At 44.3% G+C, this 26,248-nt stretch overlaps 2 protein-coding genes across 10 annotated transcripts in view; one reads left to right on the top strand and one right to left on the bottom strand.

Annotated features, from left to right (window-relative positions):
• Positions 1-26,248, top strand: part of DEXI (Dexi homolog) — a 118,693-nt gene that overhangs the window by 27,873 nt on the left and 64,572 nt on the right. For 2 of the 4 annotated variants that reach the window (XM_006120650.4, XM_075899301.1), the window contains one exon: positions 9,087-9,729. The exons of the other annotated variants lie outside the window; for them this stretch is intronic. The gene's annotated coding sequence lies outside the window, so the exon portion shown is untranslated. Of the gene's footprint in view, positions 1-9,086; positions 9,730-26,248 lie in introns of those variants that run through there. 4 annotated transcript variants of the gene reach the window in all.
• The window catches only part of CIITA (class II major histocompatibility complex transactivator), a 93,359-nt gene continuing 77,894 nt past the window's right edge, over positions 10,784-26,248 (bottom strand). For 2 of the 6 annotated variants that reach the window (XM_075899297.1, XM_075899298.1), the window contains exons 19-22: positions 19,335-19,418; positions 17,315-17,398; positions 15,261-15,356; positions 10,788-14,114 (exon numbers count right to left, since the gene is read on the bottom strand). In XM_075899297.1, coding sequence (XP_075755412.1) covers positions 15,281-15,356; positions 17,315-17,398; positions 19,335-19,418 — 244 coding nt within the window. In that variant the 3' untranslated portion in view covers positions 10,788-14,114; positions 15,261-15,280. Of the gene's footprint in view, positions 14,115-15,260; positions 15,357-17,314; positions 17,399-19,334; positions 19,419-26,248 lie in introns of all 6 variants that reach the window. The other 4 variants (XR_012896117.1, XM_014572276.3, XM_075899296.1 and 1 more) reach the window with 4 other exon arrangements.

The following is a 26,248-nucleotide window of genomic DNA, read 5'->3' as shown; positions in this document are numbered from 1 at the left end:
GTTAAAAGTATTTCCGCAAAAGCACGTCTAGATTGGCACGGATACTTTTGCGCAAAAGCATCCGTGGCCAGTCTAGACGGGATTTTGTGCAAGAAAGCCCCGATCGCCATTTTAGCCATCGGGGCTTTTTTGCGCAAAACAGTTCTTCCCTTTCTACACTGGACCTCTTGCACAAGTATTCTTGCGCAAGAGGGCTTTTTCCCGAGTGGGAGTGTGAAAGTATTTGCGCAAGAAACACTGATTTTGTACATTACAAAGTCAGTGCTCTTGCGTAAATTCAACCGGCCAGTGTAGACAGCTGGCAAGTTTTTACGCAAAAGTGGCTGCTTTTGTGCAAAATCTTGCCAGTCTAGACGCACCCAGTGGCTGCGTCTAGACTGGCAAGTTTTTCCGCAAAAGCAGTTGTTTTTGTGGAAAAACTTGCCAACTGTCTACACTAGCTGCTTTGAATTTGTGCAAGAGCACTGACGATCTAATGTAAGATTGTCAGTGTTCTTGCGCAAATATTATGATGCTCCCGTTCGGGAAAAAGCCCTCTTGCACAAATGTATTTGTGCAAGAGGGCCAGTGTAGACAGCTAAAAACTGTTTTGTGCAAAAAAGCCCTGATGGCGAAAATGACGAAAGTGCTTTTGCGCAAAAGCATCCGTGCCAATCTAGACGCTTTTTTCCGCAAATGCTTTTAACGGAAAAACTTTTCCATTAAAAGCATTTGTGGAAAATCATGCCAGTCTAGATGTAGCCTGCTTGTCCTGCAGTGTTACTGATTTCCATAACAGTTTCTTGGCAGGTCCAGCAATAAAAGTGAAAAAGACAAATGGAAGTTTGAGGTTATGTGAAATATAGATGTGTGATTAAACCATTATACAATCAGTGATAATAATCAAGTTAATCATATAACATTTACCCTAGACTGATCAATCATAGAATCATGGAATACTAGGACTGGAAGGGACCTCGAGAGATCATCGAGTCCAGTCCCCTGCCCTCATGGCAGGACCAAATACTGTCTAGACCATCCCTGATAGACATTTATCTAACCTACTCTTAAATATCTCCACAGATGGAGATTCCACAACCTCCCTAGGCAATTTATTCCAGTGTCTGACTACTCTGACAGTTAGGAACTTTTTCCTAATGTCCAACCTAAACCTCCCTTGCTGCAGTTTAAGCCCATTGCTTCTCGTTCTATCCTCAGAGGCCAAGCTGAACAAGTTTTCTCCCTCCTCCTTATGACACCCTTTTAGATACCTGAAAACTGCTTTATTGCCCCCCCCCCCAGTCTTCTCTTTACTAAACTAAACAAACCCAATTCTTTCAGCCTTCCTTCATAGGTTATGTTCTCTAGACCTTTCATCATTCTTGTTGCTCTTCTCTGGACCCTCTCCAATTTCTCCACACCCTTCTTGAAATGCGGTGCCCAGAACTGAACACAATACTCCAACTGAGGCCTAACTAGCACAGAGTAGAGTGGAAGAATGACTTCTTGGCTGTGTTTACTTGGCTGTGTCCGCTTTTCCGGAATAAGCTGCGAGCTGTCTACACTGGCCCTTGAATTTCTGGAAAAGCAACGACGCTCTACTGTACAAAATCAGCCGCTATTCCGGAAAAACTATTCTGCTCCCTCTCGGGCATAAGTCCTTATTCCGGAACACTGTTCCGGAAAAGGGCCAGTGTAGACAGCCCAGTAGTCTTTTCCGGAAAAAAGCCCTGATCGCGAAAATGGCGATCGGGGCTCTTTTCCGGAAAAGCACATCTACATTGGCCACAGACGCTTTTCCAGAAAAAGGGCTTTTCCAGAAAAGCAGCCTGCCAATGTAGACGCTCCTTTTCCGGAAAAACTGAAAACGGAATAGTATTCCGTTTTAAGCAGTTCCGGAAATTCATGCCAGTGTAGACACAGCCATCGTGTCTTGCTCATAATACACCTGTTAATGCATCCCAGAATCATGCTTGCTTTCTTTGCAACAGCGTCACACTGCTGACTCATATTCAGCTTGTGGTTCACCCTTAGATCCCTTTCTGCCATACTCCTTCCTAGACAGTCGCTTCCCATTCTGTATGTATGAAACTGATTGTTCCTTCCTAAGTGGAGCACTTTGCATTTGTCTTTGTTAAGCTTCATCCTGTTTACCTCAGACCATTTCTCCAATTTGGTATCATCTGCAAACTTAATAAGCATACTTTCTATGCCAATATCTAAATCGGTGATGAAGATATTGAAGAGAGCCGGTCCCAAAAGAGACCCCTGCGGAACCCCACTTGTTATACCTTTCCAGCAGGATTGTAAACCATTAATAACTACTCTCTGACTACCAGCATAGTTACCCAGCCAGTTATGCACCCACCTTATAGAAGCCCCATCTAAGTTGTATTTGCCTAGTTTATTGATAAGCATATCATGTGAGACCGTATTAAATGCCTTACTAAAGTCTAGGTATACCACATCCACTGCTCTCCCTTATCCACAAGACTCGTTATCCTATCAAAGAAAGCTATCAGATCTGTTCTTTACAAATCCATACTGGCTGTTCCCTATCACCTTGCCACCTTCCAAGTGTTTACAGATGATTTCCTTAATTACCTGCTCCATTATCTTCCCTGGCACGGAAGTTAAACTAACTGGTCTGTAGTTTTCTGGGTTGTTCTTATTTCCTTTTTTTTGTAAATGGGCACTATATTTGCCCTTTTCCAGTCTTCTGGAATCTCTTCTGTCTCCCATGATTTTCAAAAGATGATAGCTAGAGGCTCAGATACTGCCTCTATCAGCTCCTTGAGTAGTCTAGGATGCATTTCATCAGGCCCTAGTGACTTGCAGGCATCTAACTTTTCTAGGTGATTTTTAACTTGTTCTTTTTTTATTTTATCTTCTAAACCTACTCCCTTCCCACTAGCATGCACTATGTTAGGCATTCCTTCACACTTCTCGGTGAAGACTGAAATATTAAATAAAAGAAAGGAAGGTCTAATGAGCCAAGCCTAATGAGAGATGGACTGCAGTCTGGAACCTCCTGGCGGGATTATCAGGTCTTGAGAAACACCCTTTTGTTATGATGAGCCACACTCCACCCCAACTAACTTTTTAAGTTCCTTCCAAGGCATTTTATTGTGGGAGGAAAGGCAGATAGAAGGGAACAAAAAGGCTCTAGATTTGAGTATGGTATCTGTTATGTTGGGGTTTACCACTTTTGGGCATCCTGGAGAAATGGGACCTGTACCCTGAGGCCATGTATTCACTATGCGGAAGATTGACACTGGTCAATCTTCCAGAATTCAATTTAGCATGTCTAGTGAAGACCTGCTAAATTGAACTCAGAGGGCACCCCCATCAGTGCCAGTACTCCTGCTCCTCACAAGAAGTAAGGGGCGATGGATGGTGTGAAAACTGGATATCAAATACGTCAATTCCAGCTATGTAATTAACGAAGCTGGAGTTTGTTGCCTGTGATTTTGGGTTTGGGTAGGCTCACCAATCTGACTAGAAAGTTGCAAGGTTTGTTCTCAACCCTGGTCACTGAGGTGAAGAGCTATAAACTCTATCTCTGGAGGCAGGTTTCGGGAACCGCAGCAATCATACACTATGGGTGGTACCAAAACAAAGCAATTTTTATTACAATAGGTATTAAAATTACAAACATTACAAAGCCCATGGCAACAATCACATAAATGGATTTGAACACCCAAGGTGGTAATATAAATGAAGCCTGATTATACAATTGTAATTACCTAGTAATATACAATTACAATTACCTAATATACCACCATGATCACATGTACCCTCCTGGAGTCCTTAAGGAGTGAGGGGAGCCTCCTTCCACTGGTGGAATGAGGAGCTCAGTGAAAGGTGAAGGAGTATGTGTGATGGACCCCACCACCACCACCACCACCACCAATGGACACGAATATACATAACTCATGGGTGCTTTGAGCAAATTATTTCATGTGACCTATCAATCTTCATGTCATGATCCGCTGATTCTATTTATCTTATTTTGGTGTATGTATCATTCTTGTGTGTAAAATTAGACGTTTAGGCTATGTCTAAACTGCCCTCTCTTGCTCAAGAGAATATGCAAATGAAGCAAAGCGGTGACTATCGCTGTGCCTCATTTGCATAGTTAATGAGCCACCATTTTTGCGCAAGGGGCTTTTGCGCAAAAAGGAGCTGTCTGCACAGCTCCTTTTTGCGCAAAACCCCCCTCTTGTGCAAGAGCCGTTCTGCCACATTTTTTCAGGAAGAACGGCTCTCATGCAAGAGGGAGTTTTGCACAAAACGAGCCATGTAATATTCACGGCTTTGCCTCATTTACGTATTCTCTTGTGCAAGAGGGGGCAGTCTAGAGGTAGCCATGGAATAGGGAATGCTTTATGATTTTTAAATCCGTGAATGAAAGTCATCAAGAGAGGCTGTGGTGTCTGGGCAGTTGTATGCAAATAGTCTTTTGTCTGTAAGGCTTAGCAGTGGTAGGTAGGGAGTGGCCAGGTGACTCCCCATAAAATATGGGAATTCTTTAAAAAGAATAGGAAGGGAGGGGTCTTTGGTCTTTTGGCTGAGCTGCATCTGAAGGATGGAACCGAAGACCCCGGGTAGGGAGACTGTCCTGGTTTGGAGGGGCAGCTGGAAAAGAGGATTTAGGGTGAGTTTGAAAAAGTTTATACTTAGGTTTCAGTGTAGAATTAGCTAAGTGCTTTTGTTTCTTTTGATTTGTAACCTACTTTGCTCTGCCTGTTCTCGCTTATTACCACTTAAATCCTACTGCTTGTACTTAATAAAATCATTTTTATTTTCTCTCAAACCCAGTGTAAATAATTATTATCTGTGGAAGTGACCAGTGTGTCCCCCATTCCCCCTTTCATTGTTAAAGGTGCCTTACCTAATTCTTTGGGGTTTGATCCCATTTGGGGAGTGTTATCCCAGGAAACTGGGCCCTAAAATGCACTCTCCTTGGACCTGAAGAGGTTCAGTGTCTGTACTGCTTCTTGCGGGGCCAGGGATCTCAGCTCGGGGCCTTGGCTGGGGAAGACCAGTGGAGCTGGAGCAGAGGACAGAGCGATGAGAAGTCTCAGTGAGTGGCAAGGCGAGTGGCAGTGACCTTGTCAGCACTCTGTGAGGAGCCCCAGAGGGTCCTCTGTGGTCTCACCCTGTCACAGTGTGATAGCAGAGGAAACTTAGAAAAGGGTACTAGTACTCTTAAGGAAAAGTTTGGAGGAAGAAGAATCCTTGGTGAGGAAGAGAATCCCCAGTGAAGAGGAGAATTCTGCTGCACCACAACTGCTATGGGGTCTTACAGCCCTTTTTGTATCACCTTTAGCCAACCTCTCAAGGCCAAAACAGATTTCTGCACCCTGAGATTTTTGTGGGTGCACATATTTGATTGGACAATTAAATTAGAACATCCTTTTGAATATGCATGAAAGGTCACTGGATGCCCTTGTGGACAAATTCTCCAAAGAGGGCAAAAAGGGAACTTGCGGTCAAGTACCAAGAAATACCACAAGTTACACTTCGCCCCTGTTTTCTTGATAAAGCAGGATATTCAATTTTGCTGGGTCATTCTATTTTAATACCTTTTTAGATGTCTCACAAGATACTGACTCACATCTCAACACCCCAGTCTAGCTGTTTGTGTTGTACCTGAGATAACTGGAAAGTTTCACTATAAATCATTCCAAACTTCTAAGATATATTAACCCTTACTTATAACTAATTTACACTCCTGCTAATGTCAGCTTTTGCAGTATCGAATCCCTGTAGCCCCTTGCACTACAGCTAGAATATTAGGGTGTGTCTAAACTACATGGCTCCATCAATGGAGCCATGTAGATTAGGCTGATCGACAAAGGGAAATGAAGCCTCGATTTAAATAATCGCGGCTTCGTTTAAATTTAAATGGCTGCCGCGCTGAGCCGACAAACAGGTGATCACCTGTTTGTTGGCTCAGCGCGGTAGCCATTTAAATTTAAATGAAGCCGCGATTATTTAAATCGAGGCTTCATTTCCCTTTGCCGAACAAACAAATCTACATGGTTCTGTCGACGGAGCCATACAGTTAGACATACCCTAATAGTGCGAATGTTTAGGAGAGTGTATAGGTTTGTAGGCTACAAGACCTAATTCTATCTTCCTCTATAGTGTAAATGAGGCCTAACTGTGAACACTTGCTTGCAAGCAGAGATGTTTTGATTCCCTTCACAAGCAGTTCTGGAAAGTTGTATGTAGTGATCACTTATGGGCACTGGGAAAGTCAAACCACCAGGGCTGCGTCTAGACTGGCACACATACCCCCATCCTAGCACCCGATCCCCATGCCTCATACTACATAAACAGAAAGGAGCACTGTTGGCCCTAGACCTGGGCAACCCCAGGGTGACGTGCTGATGGGTGTGCACGTGAATAGTCTCACATGACCTTATCTGGGGCCAGTCAGCTCAGCCAGGGTAAGGGGGAACAGAGGCACTCACTCACTCACTCATTTCAGTTAACTCCTGTGCTCTGGTGGGAGCAGTCGTGGTGTGGGTCCCCGAGGGGGGGGCACTCCCCATTCTCTCTGGGACAAAGGGTCTCCATAGAAGTCATGTGGGAAGAGGGTGGGGCAGGCTGTGCTGGAAGAAGCTCAGGGTGGGTGGCTGAGTTTTGTGGGGATTGAAGGAGTATGCGCGCGCGCAGTTTCTCTTTGTGTTCTGGCTGGCTGAGGTTGGGTATGTCTAAACTACAGGTTTTTTTACATGCAAATTCAGCGGGAATTTGCAAATATTCTTCCAATCTCACTTTTGAAAGTGAAAGTAGTCTGGATGCATTTTTTTGGGTGGAAAATTTTTTCAAAAAAGGGTTTTTTCCCCCAAAAAAACTGCATCCAGATTACTTTCACTTTCAAAAGATCCTCTTTTGAAAGTGAGATCAGAAGAGGATATGCAAATTCCCACAGAATTTGCGTATCCTTTTTCAAAAATAGACCGTAGTCTAGACATAGACATTGAGAGCATGAGTGTGTGTTTGTGTGTGTGTGTGTGTGTGTGCGTGCGCGCGCGCGCGCACGTGCAGCTTCTCTCTACATTCTGGCTGGCTGGGATTTGGAGCAACCCTGCTATGCAGGTGTCTGGCTCCACACTCCCCGTCCCCTTGTCCTTCCCCCCCAAATGCCCCATAGGGAAACTAAGGAGGAGGGCTGGGCTACCAGCTGAGGAGGGGTTATGATACTTGTTGGGGGAGGCTTTAAATTATGCCGCCCCATCAACAGTCGGTCCTGTCCTCCTGCTTCCCTTGCTGGCTCAAAAGATGCACTCACTTCCTCTTTTTTAGTGGGTGGGAGTGGGGATTGGGGCTGCTGCTGCTGCTTCCCCAGTGTGAGGCAGGTGGGTGGATGCACAGGAGATTAGTGAGTGTTATTGAAATCAACCCTCCCATGTGCCCCCTACTAACAGGACAGGGAAATGAGTCACAGCCTGTGTCTGTCTGACTGAAACACATACCTTGCATTCAACTCTTGATCACTATCCACAACTTCTGTTTATGTTTTCACTACGGCTGTGTCTAGACTGGCAGTTTTTCCACAAAATCAGATGATTTTGTGGAAAAACTTGCCAGCTGTCTACACTGGCCACTTGAATTTCCGCAAGAACACTGACGATCTCATGTAAGATCGTCAGTGTTCTTGCGAAAATACTGTGCTGCTCCCGTTCCGGCAAAAGTCTTTTTCCGAAAGACTTTTGCGCAAAAGGGCCCGCATAGACAGCATAGTAGTGTTTTCCGCAAAAAAAGCCCCAATCGCGAAAATGGCGATAAGGGCTTTTTTGCGGAAAAGCGCGTCTAGATTGGCCACAGACGCTTTTCCGCAAAAAATGCTTTTGCAGAAAAGCGTCCTGCCAATCTAGACGCGCTTTTCCAAAAATGCTTTTAACGGAAAACTTTTCTGTTAAAAGCATTTTCGGAAAATCATGCCAGTGTAGACATAGCCTACAAGTTGTACTTATCAGTATGCTGAAATTTTTCAGGGCAGGGGATCTTGTCAAACCTGTTCTTGGGCACAGTGTTGTTCTTACATTAAGATTAAGAATAAGATCCTGGAAACCTCATTTTACGAGGGATAAGGGATCTTTCAAAAAAGGTTTTATTTTTCGAAAGATCAGCGTCTAGACTGCTGCTTTTCTCCGAGAAAGCTGCATGCCAGAAAAAAGTGACAGCCATTTTTATGCTAATGAAGCACAGGATATTTAAATCCCCACTTCATTACAATTTCGATGTGCCTAATCTACATCTCTCTGTCAGCAGAGAGGTGTAGTCTAAACACACCCCCACTGAAGGACAAGTGATGCACTTAGGTTTTTCACCCGCTGTTTAATTTCACAGTCTGACTCCATTCAGAAACTGCGGCCTGCCTTCTGAGTGTCGTATCTTGGAGAAAATGTTTAATCTACAACTGTTGGGACAACTGTTAGCTATTATCAAACATCAGCAATAATGAATTTTAGTGTGTAAAGAATGTTTGATTACATGTATCTAACAAACAGTTATGGAAGTTGTCAAAGAAAACTCTGGCCGCTTCAAATAGTGACACTGAACAACACAAGAATTTGATCCACTTTTGCTCAAGAACTTTGGGGCAAGAATTGCTTGAACTTTGCATGTTATACAGTGGCAACAGCAACCTATTTTTGTCTAAAAAACCCCTTTTGTTTATGAATTTACGCTGAATTTCAGGAGAGCCGTCCAATTACATTTAAAATGATAACACCATGTGTCTTCTCCCATGAATTTTGGACATGCATAATCGTTAGAATTATCATAAGCACCTAACCCAGCACACTGACATGGGGATCTGAAGAGTGGCATTGACTTCAGTGAGGGAGTTGGTTCAGACCTTTATTTGTTTAACTGGCCTAGGATTCACAACCAACAGTCTCAACCTTAAAACAAAGCAAAAATTTAAAAAAACCATAAATAATATTCACCTGAAAAATGTCTACTTTGGGATTTTTTGCATGCTATTCTTCACTACTTAGTGCTTCCTAGATTAAACCCAAATCATTGGGGAGCCGGGGGACTAATGAGTTAATGCAGCCATAATACTCCATTTTTCTTTTAAATAGGTTTGTTGCACACTTGAAAATATGCCAAGACTGGATTTGTGGGACAAGAAACTGTGGCCTTGAATGTTCAAATGAAAAGGAACGAATTGGAGACAAAATGGACAAGACAAGGTGGCTTAGCAGCATCAGAATGTTTCTGCTGTGACTTTTCCCCATGATTCATGGATCAGCATTGTTACACTAACTGTAGTGAGTCTTTTGCAGCACCGGGCCTCTTTAGGTAATTCTGGACATTTTAAAAAGTGGTGTCTCAATACTTTAAACAAAGTCTTTACTTGGATTTGATAAACTTTTGAGTAAACCTGTTACCCCAATAAGCAATCTAAGTTCAAAGCAGGACACGTTGAAAACTTCACTGGCTGTTAGTTCAGAAAGTCAGTTTGCATATATTATAAATTTACTGCAACTTAAATTCTGTTCAAAACAGTCCTATAGAAAGGGATCGTTTTGTAAGGTGTGGATATTTTTTTGTTTTTAATTTTCAGAGTCTTACAGTAGGGTAGCTAGAGCTAATCCAATGTAAATCTAGAGTATTAATAATTTAATAGGATACTTTGCACAGTGTTTCAATTCAAGTTATGTACACATGTAAAAGCAATACATTGAGACTGACCTCTTGCCATTAAAAAGTATGCAATCAGTTTGCTGGGGGTCATTCTGTTTTCATTTACACAAAGGAATTTAGTGTACTTTCTAGAAATCAAACTTTCCTAAACCAACTCCATGTTCCATGTTTAGAAGTCTTTAGCTACTAAAATCTAGCTTTTATAGAAGACAAAGAATACATTAAATGAAAGTAGCAGAGCTATTTTTACTATATTTTAAAATCTAGAAGAATTACGTGACTTTGATCAGGTCCTTAACTCAAGCAAGTTTTATTTTTCTTCATTTAAATCATTGTTCTAGGGTGGGGTTAGGGACCAGGCGTCCAGTGTGCAGGTTGCCCCAGAGAGAGAAGACAACCCCCCCAGCCCTCTTTTACCACAGCAGCTTGGGGCCAGGTGAAAAGTGCCTATCCATGGCCTCTGCAGCTGCAGCGGATATAGCCAGGTGAGGGTGACAGACACACAAACTCTCTGAAATATATAATAGGTAGCTGTCCCTTTCTCCACTCCTGTCCCCTGCTGGCACAATGGGGTTATAGCTGTCTTGGTCCCTTTGCTTCTCCCCTTGGTGATTCTGCAGTACAACTGTCCCTCCTACCAGACCCCCTACCTTTCCATTCTATGAAAAACAATCAAATTCCATGCACATCCCATTATTCTGGCACAACCAAACTCTGACCTTATTTAAGTTACAATAATAGGAAGCTGTATACCAAATTTTGTGGTCCTAGTTCTTACCATTTCGGAGTTCTTGAACAAATGGACACCACTTTAAGATGCAATCTCTGTCTGGGTCACTTTTTTTCATTGATAGTAAAGCAAGTGAAATACTTATTAGGTTCTCATCCCTCCTTTTGCCAGGATTGTTCCCTACATGGATTTAGACCCCAATTTTTAACAGAGTTTAAACAATGCTCAGCTTTCCATTAGCTGAGGTGATAGAGTCTGATTTTGCAACTGGGAAGCAGGAGGTAGTTGAGTAACTTTCAAACAAAACATTAAAACTATTTAGCAAATATATTTTTATATACGCATGTATATTTTTATTTCATTTTAAATGTTTACAAACAGAATACACACACCAATTGCATCTGAGTTTATACAAACTATACATTATCTTTACATCACTCAAACTCATTAAAGGAATACCAGTGCAGTTTAGAACTATTTTATACAGTCCAGTGAAACAGCTCCATACATTCAGTTTAGTAAGATTGTTCCATAACTTGCTGTGGCTAGGGGCTGCAAAATATGGCCCTAAAATAGCATCCGTTGCTCTGTGGCACAACTTAGTTAAGAAAAGATAACTTATAAGGCCCACGTCTGCCACAGAATTTCCGAAGATATTGGTGGGAATTTAACACACAGGAGTTGTCCAAAGACTGCAAAACTAGTCATGAAGGGGCAACGGAGAGTTTTTTTTCAGAGTTTTCCTTCAATCCTGACAGGAGTCAAAAAGTCTGGCACAAAGTGAAGAAAATGTCTCCTTTTCTAATTATAAAAATGATCTGCTGGATTGCTTGTTCCTCTGCCCTCTGACCTGTCTCCCTCTTACTATTTCCTCCATTTAGCTGATCTCCCATCTTCCAGTCCTCTTTTGAAAGCTGGTTCAATCTTCCCTTACCTCTTTTCTTTATTTGGTCTTTGTCTCATTGCCTCTGAAGAGATTCTGGAACCAGAGAGACGTCAGCAGAAAGGCATAAGTTATTGGAAAGAACATGAAAGCTCATATCAAGGTGGGTTGACTTTAGACAAAGGAATGTGACTATATAAGCACGATGTCAGCAGAGACGGGATTAGTGACCATTTCACTAACTTTTCAAGTTCAACAGGAAGATAGATTGCCTAAAATGTCTTGTACATGGCTAGTATCAGCCAACCAATGTGCGACAGTGTGGGAAAACTATTCCAATGAGAATCATTGGCCCAGTTGGGTAACTGTGTGGCACTGTGACCTGTCTAGAATTTGGGGCCTGCAAAGGACTGGTCCTCAGATGAAATTAGAGAAGCCTTTGATCTCCAGGGGCAGTTTCTGCAACTAGGAATAGCTGGAGTGCAGCTGTAATTTGGGCCCTATAATTTGTATGGTGCAGAGTCTTAATGCCATTCTGGGTTTCCTCTTACCAAGGGGAAATTTTCAAGTAGCTGGATGAGCTAGCTTTGAGCTACTTTGCAACACCAGAATGAGGTGCAAGTATCTAGCCTTCCAATTTTTGAAGTACAGAAGTGAGCCCTCAAATTCTCTTGTTTAATCTAATTTCTCCCATATATAGTCCCTAAATGCACAGGAAACCACTTTGCTTGTCCTGACACACTGTCTCTAGAAAACCATAAAAACCGTCCAATGACATAGGGTCAAACTGAAATACACAGGTAACTGACATCTTGCCACTGAATTCCATAGGATCAGGATTTGGATCATTAAATACAGAGCCTAATAGCTAAACATATGCTGATACACTGAAAATGGCTTTTCTAGCATGCCTTGTTCTTCAAGACTCTATAAAAGTGGTCCATGAAACAATGCGAAGCTGTGATTTCAGCTATGTCTAGACTGCAGAGTTTTTCCAGGATACTCTAGTATCCCGGAAAAACTCTGCCATATCCAAGGTAGGCATCTGCTTTTCCAAAAAAAATTTCAGAAAAGCAGATGCATTTTTTCAGCATCCCTGTAAACCTTGTTTTACGAGGAAGACGAGATGTTCTGAAAAAGGGGTTTTTTCCCCAACATTTGGCCCAGTGTAGATGGGCCGAATGTCAGAAAAGTGTCTTCTGAAAAAAGAATTGGAAAAAGATACACAAATTGCAGTTCACAATTTGCGTATATTTTTCTGAAAAAATATCAGCAGTGTAGACATCGCCTTCATGTAGAAGTTGTGTTGGTTGAATAGTCTTATTTCCATGTTCCTGTTTTGAAGTACAAGAGATCATAGACCCATGAATCCAGTCCATAAACATGAATAGGATACATCTTTGCTTTCATAATCAAAACTTTCAGTTTCAATCATTTCGCTTCACAAAAGCATTGTGTGTAATTTGACATGTATTTTATGTTAATGATTTGTGCCTGCAGGTTTTTCTATAACTTTACCACAATACAAACAATGAGTAGTCCTGTGGCACCTTAGAGACTAAGTGTTTTTAAAGTTACAGATTAGAATGGCTACACCTCTGAGAATTTCCCACAGTAAGTTCAAACAAACTTCTCATTTATTCAGATATGTCAGTTTTCAGATCTCATTTAAATGAAAAAGCCAATTGCATATTTCCACACATTTTTCAGGATATCTGTGCAAAACAGATTAAATCCATTTAAATGTACATGTGTTTCTGTGAAGATCTTATTGTTAAAAATCATTCACATTTTCTATCTTTAATTTCTCCCTTCCTTGTAATATTTTCTCTTCTGTCTTCTTATTTAAAAGGGATTTACATCGACAATAAGCAAGTAACAGATTTGGGTGAAAGACCATATGAAAGCAACAGTATCATAACAGATGTGATTAGTGTAACATTTGACAAAAATGCTAACAAGTGTCACCTGTAAATCTAAAGGACTGTAAATATGCCAGGATTTGAATGCCCCATGTCAATATAGCTATCTTTAAGCTGAGCAATCTTGCTATTATGCTTACAATGGAGATTTGCATGTGAAAAAGCTCCAGTAGTGGGCCTTGATAGTTCAAACTCACCATGCCAACTGCATTTTCAGATACAGAGGGCATCATGAAAAGAATCACTTTATCCACAGGTCTCCACCGCAGTTCCCACAGACTCCATTCCTTCGCACGGTGTGGGAAATATGGTTATTATAGAATTCTACATGGACGAACACCTTGTTAATTTGTAACAGTAGCCACTGTAGCTTGATCTTCTTTACACTTGTGAAGCTTCATAATTCTTAATGGCTTGTTCAGGGGAGCTGATTCAGTCAATTTCAATAGCATTTGAACGAACCTGCTTAAGTAGGAGCATCAGGACCTCATTATCTACTGATTTGAACTGTTGTCTGACATTCCAATGGAATTTTCCATTCTGTACCTCTCAGGAAAGCTAGTGAAGTTGTTAGATTTTTTTTCTTCATTCGTAATGCAACAAAGAAGACAGGGAAAGTCAGTAATGTTTTCACCTCATCTTAAGGTTACCTGTGAAAATTATGAGAGCACAATATCAGTTCTGTGCCCTTTAGCTTGATAACCACTGTTCATCTTCGTGAAATCAAAAGTATCCTGCTCATACTGGTGCTAGCGACATTGACTTCAGTGGGGTTATAGTTCTGATTTAATTCAGTGTATGAAAGATCAGGATCAGGTTTACACAGTGCTGAAATGGCCTGGAATTTTATTGCCAGAGATCTGGGTAAACAGTAGAATCAGAGCCTGCAAACTTCATACACTTGAGAGCCAGTCTTGATTTACAGGATCTGAAAAAAAATTAAAGACACAGTATCTAGTAATAGGATACAGGCAGTCCCCGGGTTACGTACAAGATAGAGACTGTAGGTTTGTTCTTAAGTTGAATTTGTTCGTAAGTTGGAACTGGCGTCCAGATTCAGCCACTGCTGAAACTGACCAGCGGCTGACTACAGGAAGCCTGAGGCAGAGTTTCTCTGCCCCGGGCTTCTTGGAATCAGCCGCTGATCAGTTTCAACAGCAGCTGAATCTGGACGCCTGGGACAGAGCATCTGGGGCGCTGCCGGGTAGGTCCCCGCAGCACCGCACCTTGGCGCTGCGGGGACCAACCCGGCAGCACTCCAGCAGCTCTACCCCAGGTGTCCCCAAGTGTGATCCCAGGTGTCCCCACCCGGGTGGCGGGACCACGGCGCATCTGTGCAGTCCCGCCGCCCACGTCCTCTGCGGCTTTGCTCCGCGTCTCCCTGGTCTGCTTATGTCGTACTTATGTCGGATCCGTACTTACGAATGGGGCTTTTCTCGCCCCGGAGGACGCGGGCGGCGGGACCACCCAGACGCGTCGCGGTCCCGCCTCCCGCGTCCTCCGGGGCGAGAAAAGCTGCTCCGCGTCTCCCTGGTCTGCTGGCTCCTCCCCCCCCCCCCCCCCCCAGCAGACCAGGGAGACGCGGAGCAGCTTTTCTCGCCCCGGAGGACGCGGGAGGCGGGACCGCGACGCGTCTGGGTGGTCCCGCCGCCCGCGTCCTCCGGGGCGAGAAAAGCCCCGTTCGTAAGTACGGATCCGACATAAGTCGGATCCGTGTAACCCAGAGACTGCCTGTACAGGGGGTGTGAATAGAAGATGCTACATATATTATGCTTGGCTAGTAGCGTACATGCTTCCTACAGCATGATTTTGAATAAAGCATTTATTGTAAGGACTATAGCACAGTATCAGCAATGTCTTTTGGCTTTCATAGAAACCACCTAGGATTAATATTTACAGAATCCATATTACCTCCCAGCCACAAATTAGTTTGAAAAGGGAAAAATGGAAACAATGACTAGATATGACCATGCCATCTCTGATCAGATCATGCCTTTTGAGAACTACTGTGCTTTCCCACTCCCAGAGTGTCCAGATTACAGGGTTAAAAAATAAAATGAAATAGTTCAGCTACCTTGACAAGATCAGCTGAGACTACAGCAAACTGATTCTGGAGTCCAGCTGTTGAAGGTACTCAAGAACTCCATAAGGAATGGTAGGATTCCACATCCTAAGGGACAGTGAGTCGAAATGGAAAACAAGATTAACAGAATGTTTAATTTGCAAACTTCCAGCACTATTTCTTTGCAATAGCTGCCTTTCATTTAAAGTTTGCATTTCTTCCCTCCCTCATTTTAGTTCAAGGTTCACAAATCCACATTCTTTTCTTTGGAAGAGGAAAGGGAAAATGATGCACTCAGCAAGTGCTCTCTGGTAACGGAATCAGTTACATTAATCTCTTGGGGAGCAGTACTCAGATCCCACCAAAACCCCTGACCCTGAGTATCTGTCAGAACTCACAAGTCGGTTCCCCCAAAGCATTGGTCAGCCATCAAAAGGGCTTGCCCGTCTGCCTGCCTTTCAGAACTGGCAGCCTGACATGGCACACAAGTTGATGTAATGGGAAGTATTAACAAAGCAGCTATTTAAAACACAATGCAATGGGAAAACTATAAGAAGTTGCCCAGGGAAATGTGTGAGGATAATAAACCCTGCTTTCCAACATCAGTGGCTTACGGAAGAGTAAAGATTTACTGTCCACACAGTCTTCCCCTCAACAGCTTGTTACACTTTGGCTGTGTCTAGACTGGCAAGTTTTTCCGCAAAATCATCTGCTTTTGCGGAAAAACTTGCCAGCTGTCTACACTGGCCACTTGAATTTCCGCAAGAACACTGACGATCTCATGTAAGATTATCAGTGTTCTTGCGGAAATACTATGCTGTGTTCGTTCGGGCAAAAGCCCTTTTGCGCAAATCATTTGTGCAAGAGGGCCAGTGTAGACAGCACAGTATTGTTTTGCGCAAAAAAGCCCTGATGGCTAAAATGGCGATCGGGGCTTTTTTGCGCAAAAGCGCGTCTAGATTGGCACGGACACTTTTCCGCAAAAAGTGCTTTTGTGGAAAAGCGTCCGTGCCAATCTAGATGCTCTTTTCCGAAAATGCTTTTAACGGAAAACTTTTCTGTTAAAAGCATTTCCAGAAAATCATGCCAGTGTAGACGTAGCCTTCATGTAAAATCACCACTAGCAAAATGTTTTAATTGAACTATGCTGTCAAGACAAACAATGGCATTTAGACTCTCAGGCTGTATCTACATTGAATGCTTCTTGTGCAAGAACAGCTGTTCTTGTGCAAAAACTTGCCAGCTGTCTACACTGCACGCATGTTCTTGCGCAAGTAAATTTACAGTATAGCATTGGAAAACAGGGCTTCTTCCAGAAGAGTTATTCCTCTCCTGATGAGGAATAAGCCCCCTTGTGCGAGAGCTCTTCCACAAGAGGGCCATGTAGACAGGCAACATGAATTTCTTATGCAAGAAGCCCCTATGGTTAAAATGGCCATCAGAGCTTTCTTGCACAAGAGAGCATCCACACTGCCAGGGATGCTCTTGCGCAAAAGCACATGGCAGTTTGGACATGCTCTTGTGGAAGATTTTTTGCACAAGAACTCTTCTGCAAAACAGTTCTTGTGCAAGAAGCCTGCAGTATAGACGTAGCCTCGGATTACAGGGTTCATGCGCTTTTGGCTTTTTGAGGTAGGTTCCCATGTGTAGACTTTTGGGGCTCAGTTCTGATTGTGGAACAGCTGCCTCCCCTTGAGTCCCTTTGGCTGGGAAGAACCCTAGAATGCAGAGTGGCCCTTTTAGGCAGGAGGTAGGGTCACATCTCCCTCATCTCAGCCCACACAGCAGGTCAGGTACATTGGTGTGTGTGTGTGTGTGTGTGTTTCAACTTGTCCAGTGAGATGCTCAAAGCAGGCATGTAAGCAGCACAGTCTAGCTCTTGTTGTCACAGAAGGGGTTAGTGCCAACAGAGTGCCAGATATTCTGGAGACTTAGTTGCTGCTTTTGGACTACTGACATTTTTGGATCCTGTTACAAAATCTGACAAATCTACTAAAACCAGCATCAGAACAAATCCTGACTCAGTTTATAGATCTAAGCTACAATGACATAGTCCAGAGACTTACGCCACACTCTCGATGTGGGGACATTTTCTGAGGCTATCAGTCAGCTTCTGAGCTCCAGCATCAGTTATCTTGTTACACTGAACACTGAAGGTAAAACCACATTTGTTGGCTATTAGTCTAGGACACACAAACCATCATAGTAATCAAACATCATCCTTAAGATAAAGGGAGATATGGGGCATTAATTTAAGAAAACTAGTCCTCAAAGGGAAACTCAACCTGCCATCTGGTTCTTGATTAAAATAGTCAATTTCCTGAGTCATCATCTCTTCAGCCCTCTCAAGTTTTATTTCTTTTCATATTGAATAGGGGGTACGGGAAGGTTTACTAAAAGCCAAGGGGACACGGGGACTGAAAAAGGTTGGGAATCCCTGCACTACACAATGACTTATGAAGTATCTGAAGTCAGTGGCACTGGAACAGTTTTTAAGGTGGGAATGCTGAGTTAGGCTGTCTCCTTTACCCCAGTTTTGTGCCCCTCTGTTGTTTGTCAACTCTCCCGACCGGACCTACTGGATATAGATCCACTGACAGGGCAGGGGAGAATGGGGGCAGCTGCTCCGGGGCCTGGTTATTCAAAAGGTTCTGGAGCTCCCAGCTGCCACCTCAGCTGCTGTTGCAGTGGTGGCAGCTGAAGCCCCAGGCAGTTTAAATCACCTTTACATCACCACTGTGAGCTGGCTGGATGTGTGTGGCCATGGCATGGCTCAGGTGGCACTGAGGGCTGGCTTCCCTCACACTCATCCTTCTGCCCAAGGCCCCTCCTCTTCTGAGAGCATGGAGCCACCCCCTACCCCTTCCTTGCCCAGAGGCCCAACAATTCTTTCAGCCCCGAGTGGATGCCATTTGCAGCAATGGTGTCCAATCCATAGGGTCCACAACAGTTGGCAACCACAGCCCCTCATAGCCCCCAGACTGGAGCCACAACTGGGGACAACTGCTGAGCACCAGACCAATGCCAGAAGCAGAACCTTAGACCAGCAGTGGGATCCTGGGCAGCAGTTGAGCCTCTAGGACGGGTGGTCTGGACCCTCAGGGCCAACAGGCTGCAATGGGGCCAGCGAGCAATGGGATCCCAAAGGTGGCAGAGTCGTCAATGCCAACAAGCGGCAGCAAAGCCAATAGGGCCAGGGAAGTCCAAGGCCCAGCAGGACCCCCCAGGGCTGTCCAGAGACCTGAACCTGGGCCAGCCCCTAGGAACAAGAAAGCTGAGTGCAAAAGCTGGGAGTGCCGCAGCATGCCCCTCACATTTGCTTCCTGCACCTATGTCTGAAGTGCTATGAATTGCAAATCCCTTCAGACTTGGTGTGGTTCAGTGGCTCCCAGACATGCAGTTAGAGCTGGGACTGTCCCTTAAACCTTTCTAATTTTAGTGACCACATCTGTACCCAGCACACACACATTTCTTCTGCCTGAGGAAACTGGGGAATGCATACAGCTTCTCAGCTTCTTTCTTTAAATAAAATAAACAAGATAAGCCTGTACATGCCTTTAAGAATATCACTAGCCCTCCCAAAATTCTGTGGTTATCACTGGTGGAGTGGGTAAGAGTTATTTATGTTTTGAAAGGAGGAGCATAATTGACTTTCAGACTTAACCACAAATACCAACACTTGATTAGGCTCCATCTTGTAATCATTCCCCTCATAGCTCCCTGGGTTTCCTCTTCCTACCCCAATCTGCAATCACAACGCTCTCTTTAAAAGTGACGAGGAGTCCTGTGGCACCTTATAGACTAACTGAAAAGGTGCCACAGGACTCCTCGTCGCTTTTGCAGATTCAGACTAACACGGCTACCCCTCTGATACTTAACGCTCTCTTTAGTGATTTCCCCCCACATTCTCTCCTTCCCCTCTGTTCCCATGAACACAGGGGTGCAAATTCCCAGTCTCCACGGATTTGAAACGCCTCAGCTGATGGTAACAGCTCAAGCAATAAAATATCAATCTACAATATCATATTTTATAGTATTTCAGCAAGCTTTTCCCCCCTTTATTCTCTCTGAAGATTTGATACTTACTGTAGAACCCTTAAAGATGCCATTGCAGGAAGTATTCTTGCAATATTTTCTGCTCCAGCATCACAAATGTAGTTATTGTACAAACTGAAGAAAACAAAGACAGCAGGACCACAATTAAATACATCAAAATGTTCACTGGTAAATTAAAGAAAATAATTACAGACATGGCCTTATTGAAGGCACAGGAACAAACCATCCCAATGTAGAGTTACAAAAGCAAATATGGTAGGTGACCCTCTTGGCTTAACAGTGAAATCCTTGGTGACCTTAAACACAAAAGGGAAGCTCACAAGAAGTGGAAACTTGGACAGATGATTAGGGAGGAGTATAAATATAGGCTACGTCTACACTGGCATGATTTTCCGGAAATGCTTTTAACGGAAAAGTTTTCCGTTAAACGCATTTTCAGAAAAGCGTGTCTAGATTGGCAGGATGCTTTTCCGCAAAAGCACTTTTTGCGGAAAAGCGTCCGTGGCCAATCTAGATGCGCTTTTCTGCAAAAAAGCCCCGATTGCCATTTTTGCGATCGGGGCTTTTTTGTGGAAAACAAATCTCTGCTGTCTACACTGGCCCTTTTGCGCAAAAGTTTTTCGGAAAAAAACTTTTGCCCGAACAGGAGCAGCATAGTATTTCCGCAAAAGCACTGACAATCTTACATAAGATCGTCAGTGCTTTTGCGGAAATTCAAGCGGCCAGTGTAGACAGCTGGCAAGTTTTTCCGGAAAAGTGGCTGCTTTTCCGGAAAAAGTGGCCAGTCTAGACACAGCCATATAGATTGAGAATACAAGGGAGCAATCAGGAAGACAAAAGCACAATTGGAATTGCAGCTAGCAAAGTATGTGAAGGGTAATGAGAAAGGTTTCTACAGGCATGTTAGCAATAAGAGGGTGATCAGAGAGGGTGTGGGGCCCTTACTGGATGAGGGAGCTAACCTAGTTGATTTGGGAAAAGCTTTTTTTACTCAATGCTTTTTTTGCCTCTGACTTCACAGACAAGATCAGCTCCCAGACTACTGCAGTGGGCAGCACAATATGGGAAGGAGGTGGACAGCCCTCACTGGAGAAAGAACAGGTTACAAATTATTTAGAAAAGCTGGACATACACAAATCCATGGGGCTGGATATCATGCATCTGAGGGTGCCAAGGGAGCTGGCTGATGTGATTGCAGAGCCATTGGCCATTATCTTTGAAAACTCATGGTGATTGGGGGAGGTCCCGGATGACTGAAAAAAGGCAAATGTAGTGCCCATCTTTATAAAAGCAAAGAAGGACAATCCCGGGAACTATAGACCAGTCAGCCTCAACTCAGTCCCTGGAAAAATCATGGTGCACATGATGCTGTTGCAAAAAAAGCAAATATGATTCTAGGTTGTATCAACAGGTGTGTTGTAAGCAAAACTCGTGAAGTCATTCTGCCGCTCTACTCTGCACTAGTTAGGCCTCAGCTGGAGTACTGTGTCCAGTTCTGGGAGCCACATTTCAAGAAAGATGTGGAGAAATTGGAAAGGGTACAGAGAAGAGCGACAAGAATGATTAAAGGTTTAGAGAACATGACCTATGAAGCCAGGCTTCATGAACTGGGCTTGTTTAGTTTGGAAAAAAGAAGATTAAGGGGGGACATGATAGTGGTTTTCAAATATCTAAAAGGGTGTCACAAGGAGGAAGGAGAAAATTTGTTCCTCTTGGTTACTGAGGACAGGACAAGGAGTAATGGGCTTAAAGTGCAGCAGGGGAGATTTAGATTGGACATTAGGAAAAAATTCCTAACTGTCAGGGTGGTCAAATATTGGAATAAATTGCCAAGGGAGGTGGTGGAATCTTCCTCTCTGGAGATATTTAAGAACAGGTTAAATAGACATCTGTAAGGGATGGTGTAGACAGAGCTTGGTCCTGCCTTGAGGGCGGGGGGCTGGACTCGATGACCTCTCGAGGTCCCTTCCAGTCCTATTATTCTATGATTCTATGATTCAAATAATCCATTTTGAAGCACTTGGAAGCATGGATGGTGGGTGAAGCTTCCACTTTGGGAGGCAGTATCTCCTCTGGCCAGACACTATCCTCTGCCCTGCCAGACACCCTCCCCAACTTCCCACTGTTTCCCTCCCCTTCCCAGTGCATTCCATGTCCCGTGTTCACTGCACGCTTATCCCCTTCCAGATAAATCCTAGTACCCAAGCAAATTATTATTGGAAAAAAAACCCTCCACTTTTTTGCAATTTCTTTCACAACAGAATGGGGACTGTTTTGTACCATGTGCCAGAAATGCAGAAGGTACCTAATTAATAGCACTAAATTTGGGAATAAGAAATGCCAGTCACATTTTTTTCATGTACTCTGATAGTTGACCTACAGGCAGCTTGCAAACACCCTTAGGACTCCTCTCATTGATTCTGGGGAACACAGAATGGCAAGCACCAGCTAAAGCTAATAGAGAAATCTCTGTCCTTTCTTCATACAATCAGGCAAAGTGTCAGGCCTCACCCTCAGCTGGCATTTGCTTCCTCTTCCCTTCCCCTCCTTCCCCAAAGAAATGATTAGAATCAGACTGCAAAAGTTGCCACCTCATTTTCACTTCCTTGCACAAACAATTTGAGGGCTTCCATGGTTGATGTTTTCAACAGCAGTAAGCACATCAGATAATAAGGGTACGTCTACACTAGCTCGTTAGTTCGAGCTAGTTAGGGTAATGAGGGCAAGCAGAGTTGCAAATGAACCCGGAATTTAAATATCCTGGGCTTCATTTGCATGTTCCCCGGGCACCGCCATTTTTAAATCCCCCTTGGTCCGAACTCCGTGCCTGCGGCTACACACGGAATTAGAATTAAAGATCCTAATTCGAACTACCGTTACTCTTCGATGTCTTTTTTTTTTTTTTAATCAGTGGAATAATTTCCCTTGAGATCAAGTCTTAAAAGACAGGTCCAATGTAGGGTTGTAAGCAACTAGTCGACTATCCAATGTGCACTAGGACCCAGCCAGCAGGCACTCCTGAGGCAGCCTGCAAGCTGGGCAGCCCTGTGTTTGAAATTTGAGCTTGTATGTTTCATGCAGGTTCCTGGGCAGGCAGCTGAGGAGGTTCCCTGCTACTTAGGCTTCCACACTGCCCCGGAACCTGCATGAACCATAACAAAAATATCAGTTGCCTTTCTTTGCCTTACCGATATACCACTCATGCTTGGAAGAAGGGAAAGTGATCAGTAACAGTCAACATGGATTCACCAAGTACAAGTCATGCTTGACCAACCCAATTACCTTCTATGACAACTGGCGCTATGGACATGGGAAGGTGGTGGATATAATATACCTTGACTTTAATAAAGCTTTTGATACAGTCTCCCACAAAATCTTTACCAGCAAGTTAAGGAAGTATGGATTGGATAAATGGGCTGGAAGGTAGAAAGAAAGCTGACTAGATCATCAGGTTCAACGGGTAGTGATCAACAGCTCGATTTCTGGTTTGAGGTTGGTATCAAGCAGGGTGCCCTAATGGTCGGTTCTGGGGCTGGTTTTATTCAACATCTTTATTAATCTTCAGAGGGATAGCCGAGTTAGTCTGTAATAGGATAACCTTAAAAAACAACCAATAGTCTAGTAGCACCTTAAAGACTAACAAAACATGTAGATGTTATCATGAGCTTTCGTGGGCAAAACCCACTTCTTCAGATGACCGGAGTATAATAAGTCCAAATCCAAGAATAAATAAGGGGGGGGGGAGGAGGGAATACGGGAGTGGAAGAGAAAAAAAGACTGTGAGTAGATAGTTCAAATAGTTACAAGAGGCTGTTAAGAACCATTAGCACCTCCATTGGTTGGTTGGTTAAGTCATTAAAAGTTGGAAGATAGTTTTTATTAATGATCTGGAGGAAGGGATGGATTTCACCCTCAGCAAGTTTGCAGATGACACTAAGCTAGGGGGAAGAGTTAGATATGCTGGAGGGTAGGGAGAGGGTGCAGAGTGATCTGGACGAATTGGAGGATTGGGACAAAATAAATCTGATGAGATTCAACAAGGAGACATGAAGAGTCCTGCACTTGGGACACAAAAATCCCAAGCACTGCTACAAGCTGGCTAAGCAGCAGTTCTGCAGAAAAGGACCTGAGGATTTCAGTGGATGAGAAGCTGGATATGAGTTAACAGTGTGCCCTTGTAGCCAAGAAATATAATGACATATTGGGCTTCATTAGTAGGAGCATTGCCAGCAGATCTAGAAAAGTGATTATTGACCTTTATTTGACAGTGATGAGGCCACATCTGGAGTATTGTGTCGAATTCTGCTTCCCTCCCCCATTATAGAAAGGATGTGGACACACTGGAGAAAGTCCAGCAGAGGGCAAGAAAAACCTTGATTCTTCCATGAATTCTGCAAAAGTAGACCCCTGAAAAACTTCTCACAGGATCAGGGCTGTCATAATCAGGAGGGATGACCAGCTGCCTGGTGGCTAAGGGGTTAATTATATCTCCTGTCCCTTGCCAGGTATCTCGTCAGCCAATAGTAATGCAGGTAGGGATCTCAAACTGGGACAAAGGAATTTTTATCTTTTCAAGTGTCCACCTCTGTTTGTGGTTTCAAAAGCACTTGATGGTGGCAGTGGTCAGCGGATATTCCCCAAAGTCTGGGTATTAGAATTTTGGGGGGAAGTTTTTGTACCAAAGCCTGTAGAGATAAAGTTTTGAGGAGCTTTTGTAGGGTCCCACTTCTGCATTTGTTTTTCCAGAGTGGGGAACAGCCTTGACAAGGGCCATGGACAGCAGTTCCATTTATGAGGAGAGGTTGAGGGATTTGGGCAGAAGAAAAGAGTTGGGGGTAGAGATTTGTTAGCAGCCTTCAACTACCTGAATGGGGGTTTGAGGAAGGCTGTTTTCAGTGGTGACAGAACAAGGAACAATGGTCTCAAGTTACAGTGTGGGAGGTCTAGGTTGGATATTAGCAAAAACTATTTCAGTAGAAGGGTGTTGAAGTACTGGAATAAGTTACCTAGGGTATGTCTACACTACAGTGCTAATTCAAACTAAGATAATTCGAATTAGCTCAGCTAGACTTAAAAACTAGTTCGAATTAGTGTTTTGCTAATTTGAATTAGCATGTCCACACAGAGTGGACACCGAACAGAGGTTAAGGATGGCCGGAAGCAGTGCCAGCAGGGCATCAGATGAGGACTTAGAGCGTGGAGCTGCTGTCTCAGGCTAGCCGAGGGCTGTGCTTAAAGGGACCCGACCCCCACCCCGGACAGACAGTTCTCAGGGTTCCCTGCTTGCAAAGCAGTCCTGGCTTGGAGTGCCCTGAGTGCCCACACGCGGAACATCACAGCACTCAGCCATCACCCCGGCTGCACTTGCCACAGGCTGCCATCCGGGGGGAGGGGACAATCGGGGGGCTGCAGGAGAGCTTCCACCCCCAGAAGCCCGCAGAGCCAGCCCAGTCCTCCCCATCGGGGGCGCATACCCCATTCCTCCCTCACCTCCTTCCACTTACCCTTCCCTAGCCCCCCTTCCTGATGTACAAAATAAAGAAAACGTGTGTTCAAAAATAGAATCTTTCTTTATTGAACAAAACTGGGGGAGACTGGGAAAAAGAGGTGGGAGAGAGGAAGAGAGAGGCTGGGAGAGGGGAGGGCAACTAAAATGATCAGGGGTTTGGAACAGGTCCTATATGAAGAGAAGCTAAAGAGACTGGGACTTTTCAGCTTAGAGAAGAGGAGACAGAGGGGGGATATGATAGAGGTCTATAAAAGCAAGAGTGGTGTGGAGAGGGTGCATAAAGAAAAGTTCTCCATTAGTTCCCATAATAGAAGGACTAGAGGACACCAAAGGAAAGGAATGGGTAGCAGGCTTCAAACTAGTAACAGAAAGTTCTTCTTCACAAAGCAAAGAGTCAACCTGTGGAACTCCTTGCTGCAGGAGGCTGTGAAGGCTAGAACTAGAACAGAGTTTAAAGAGAAGCTAGATCAAGTCATGGAGGTTGGGTCCATGGAGTGGTATTAGCCAGGGGGTAGAAATGGTGTCCCTGCCCAAAGTTTGTGGAAGGCTGGAGATGGATGGCACGAGACAAATAGCTTGGTCACTGTCTTTGGTCCATCTTCTCCAGGGTACCTAGGGTTGGCTGCTGTCAGCAGACAGGCTAGTGGACTAGATGGAACTTTGGTCTGACCCTGTATGGCCATTCTAAGCTCAGGGTCGGGGGTCTCAGTGGACCACCTTGATTTTCATGCAAACCTGCTCCTGGGTGGCCAGGCTGGCAGCTATCCTGCCCTAGACGGCCACTTTCCTGTGACTAGTGCGGAGTTTGTGGACAAGGTCCACGATGTCTGCACTAGACCAGGCGGGTGCCCGCCTTTTGCGGTCCTGGTCAGGCTCCTGAGAGCCGCCAGCCTGGTCCCGGGAAGAGGCGGAGGACTGGGGGGCATCGGGTGGCTGGCTCATGGCATGCCAGGTGCAGGGTCTGCTGGCTGGGTGCTGGCAGGCTTGCACCTGGCACGGGCACCGTAGCCAGCCCGTGCCCCTTTAAGGGCTCCGGGGCCGGGAGGGGGCATACGAGTTTCCCTGGTGGTGCCCAGAGTGGCCACCAGGGAAAGCTGGGGAGGGCTAGCCTCCCACTAGTTTGAATTAAGGGGCCACACAGCCCTTAATTCGAACTAGTAAGTTCGAACTAGGCTTAGTCCTCGTAAAATGAGGTTTACCTAGTTCGAACTAAGCGCTCTGCTAGTTCGAATTAAGTTCGAACTAGCGGAGCGCTAGTGTAGCGCCTATGAAAGTTAATTCGAACTAACGTCTGTTAGTTCGAATTAACTTTGTAGTGTAGACATACCCCTAGGGAGTTGGTGGAATCTCCCCATACCTAGGGAGAAGTTTTTACATCCAGGATTGACAAAGCCCTGGGATGATTTAGTTGGGATTGGTCCTGCTTTTAGCAGGG

This window comes from Pelodiscus sinensis, chromosome 16 (genome assembly GCF_049634645.1).
Source record: "Pelodiscus sinensis isolate JC-2024 chromosome 16, ASM4963464v1, whole genome shotgun sequence".
Lineage (NCBI taxonomy): Eukaryota > Metazoa > Chordata > Testudines > Trionychidae > Pelodiscus > Pelodiscus sinensis.
The sequence above is the reverse complement of the archived record's forward strand: the minus strand, read 5'-3'. Positions and strand labels throughout refer to the sequence as shown.